Genomic DNA, 2,451 nt, shown 5'->3' on the forward strand with positions numbered 1-2,451 from the left:
CTACAGTATGTTCGCCTCACATGAGTCAGGCTGCAGTATCTTGAATGTAACTATGAGCTTAATTGATTTTCTGAACCAGGGATAACAAAAGGCATACACCATAGGATTTAGACAGGAGTTAAAATCATACAACCAAAACACAAAGGCAGCAGATGAAGCATTGAGCAAGTTATCTTGGCCTGTAAGAGCAACACAATAATATGGTAAGAGACATATTAGAAACAAAACTACAACAACACCAAGAGTCCTGGCTGCTTTCATTTCAGATTTCATTGCAGTTACTTTCCCTGTTTGTGTGACAGCTGTAATATGTGACCGCATGGCACGAGCCTGAGACACAGCCACTACAAATATTCTCATATACAAAACAACAATAACAGTAATGGGAACAATGAAGGTAAACGTGAGATCTGCAAGTCCAGCAATGTAGTTAATGAAAAATATGCACTCCCCATTGCAGGAGTGATAGCTGCCTGGTTGTTTCATTATGTCCTTCAGTATCAGACATTGAAAAAATACGGAGCATATCCAACACAGACAAACACACACCTGAACTCTTTTTTGTGTGATTTCACTGGAGTAATGCAGAGGATGACAAATAGCTACATAGCGGTCAACAGATATAAGCACCATGGATCCTGTTGAAGCTGAGGTAATAATATAATCTAAATACTGATATAGAGTACACATGAGATCACCAAGGAACCAGCAGCCATCTATTACGACAATTTGAAAGACCATGAGGAGGCCAATGAAGAAATCTGAGACAGCCAGAGAGAGGAGGAGGAGGTTTGTAGGAGTGTGGAGCTGCCTGGAGAGGAAGACCAGAATTAATTTATCATTATTTATCATATCAATCATTCAGATAACAGCAGATTGAGCACATGAATGAAATACATTCATATTACTATGGCTCACTGTTTAAATGTCAATACTTTTTACTGCTATTCATTAGTTTAATAAATAAATGAATGTCTACTTGAAGTGGGAAATAGAGATGATGACCAGCAGGTTAAGAGCTGCAGTGAGCAGAGAGTTGAAGGAAAGCAGAATGGAAATCAGCGTAGTCTCAAAGTGAGGACGTATTGTCTTCCTGCAGGAGTTGTTGAGGAGTTGTGGAAAGCAGAGTTCAGTGTCCTCCCAGGTCTCCATCACCAGAGAGAGGAGAACCTGCTGAGCTCTGGCAGCTTTTTGACCAAAGCTTTCCGTCATACAACTCATTTATCACCATCCTTCCAGCCCAGCACTCCTTCCTCCCCACCTCTGCTGATTTGTTCCTCTCCATAGAGATTGAAGTATTATGCCTTCTTTGTTTATCCTCCTCAATGTTGGTGACTGTGTTTATCTCCAGCTTAGGCCATGTGCCCGATGTCATAGGTCAAATTTAACTGAGCTCAAGTGGTAAATGTTGCTCTTTGCGTGAGTACATTCTTGAGCTAATCTTTGTGTACTTGACATTAAAAATCCTATGAACTTGTTCCTATTTCTGGAAATGCATGTAAAACTATCACAAAACACCTGTCTCAGTCAAGTCCCAAAGTAAATTCAAAGCTGTTTGTGAACCATTTCGAGTACAGATATGGTTTGGGGGTTCTTTATGTGGCAAAGCAGCGAGGGGGTACTTTTTAAGTTGGTTAGGTTACATTTAAATCCGACAATGCCACCTAAGGGAATCTCTCCCCCCCCCCCAAGGAAATATTGAAGTGGGTACAACCACGTTGGTATTACACAGGAAAAACAAAAAAAAGGTCACAGGTTCAAAATCACTGAGCAGAGATGTGCTTCCAAAAATAGACAAGTTTATTAATATATACATTTTTTTTAAATGTACACAATTTACTAAAAGTTCAAAATTTTTGGGAAATGGCCTCAAAAAGACAGCAGGAGTCAGGAGCAGAGAAAAGACAGAAGAAGAAACTGCGAGATGATGCCCGTGCATAGCTTGCCCGCAGTGTTGGGCACGTTACTTTTAAAAATTAATTAGTTATAGTTACTAGTTACTTCTCCCAAAAAGTAACTGAGTTAGTAACGGAATTACTCCACTATAAAAGTAATTAGTTAACAGGAAAAGTAACTATTATTTCTTTTATATTTTATTTTTTATATACTATTACTTTTATTTCCAGGGCGACCTGGTCACGTTGCTTCCTCCGGTGACGTCACAGCTCATGTTACCGATTTCTTACTTGTTAAATCACAGTAATGATTTGATACGTTTTTAAAATCGCGACTGACTATGTGCTGAAATCCACCATGGTCTCACATTAACATTTGCTATAAGAATATAAAAGAACACAACTGATGTTGCCTAATAGGCAAAAGAGAAACTATTGGTTAGAATAAAACACAAACACAAGCACATAATCATTAGAGGCACTAATGGCTTAAGGATATCGTATACAGTGACAACTTATACTTCACAGACATGTATCAGATTTAAAAGAAAGTCTA

The 2,451-nt window shown here is 38.7% G+C and overlaps 1 protein-coding gene across 1 annotated transcript; it reads right to left on the minus strand.

The window, feature by feature from the left end:
• LOC115588554 (trace amine-associated receptor 13c-like) lies at window positions 1–1,152 on the minus strand. Its single transcript, XM_030429222.1, has 2 exons — window positions 980–1,152; window positions 1–811 (listed from the first exon to the last, which is right to left on the minus strand). The coding sequence occupies exons 1-2, from the start codon at window positions 1,150–1,152 to the stop codon at window positions 1–3; spliced, it is 984 nt and encodes a 327-aa protein (XP_030285082.1).
• Window positions 1,153–2,451: the final 1,299 nt, after the last annotated feature.

The sequence above is a fragment of the Sparus aurata genome, chromosome 9 (genome assembly GCF_900880675.1).
Source record: "Sparus aurata chromosome 9, fSpaAur1.1, whole genome shotgun sequence".
Taxonomy (NCBI): Eukaryota; Metazoa; Chordata; class Actinopteri; order Spariformes; family Sparidae; genus Sparus; species Sparus aurata.

Bases quoted from the DNA above. Each gene is read 5' to 3' on its own strand.
- LOC115588554 (XM_030429222.1), bottom strand. From the start codon at position 1,152: ATGGAGACCTGGGAGGACACTGAACTCTGCTTTCCACAACTCCTCAAC. The intron at 812-979 runs GTAGACATTCAT...CTTCCTCTCCAG, and splicing joins ATCTCTATTTCCCACTTCAA to GCAGCTCCACACTCCTACAA.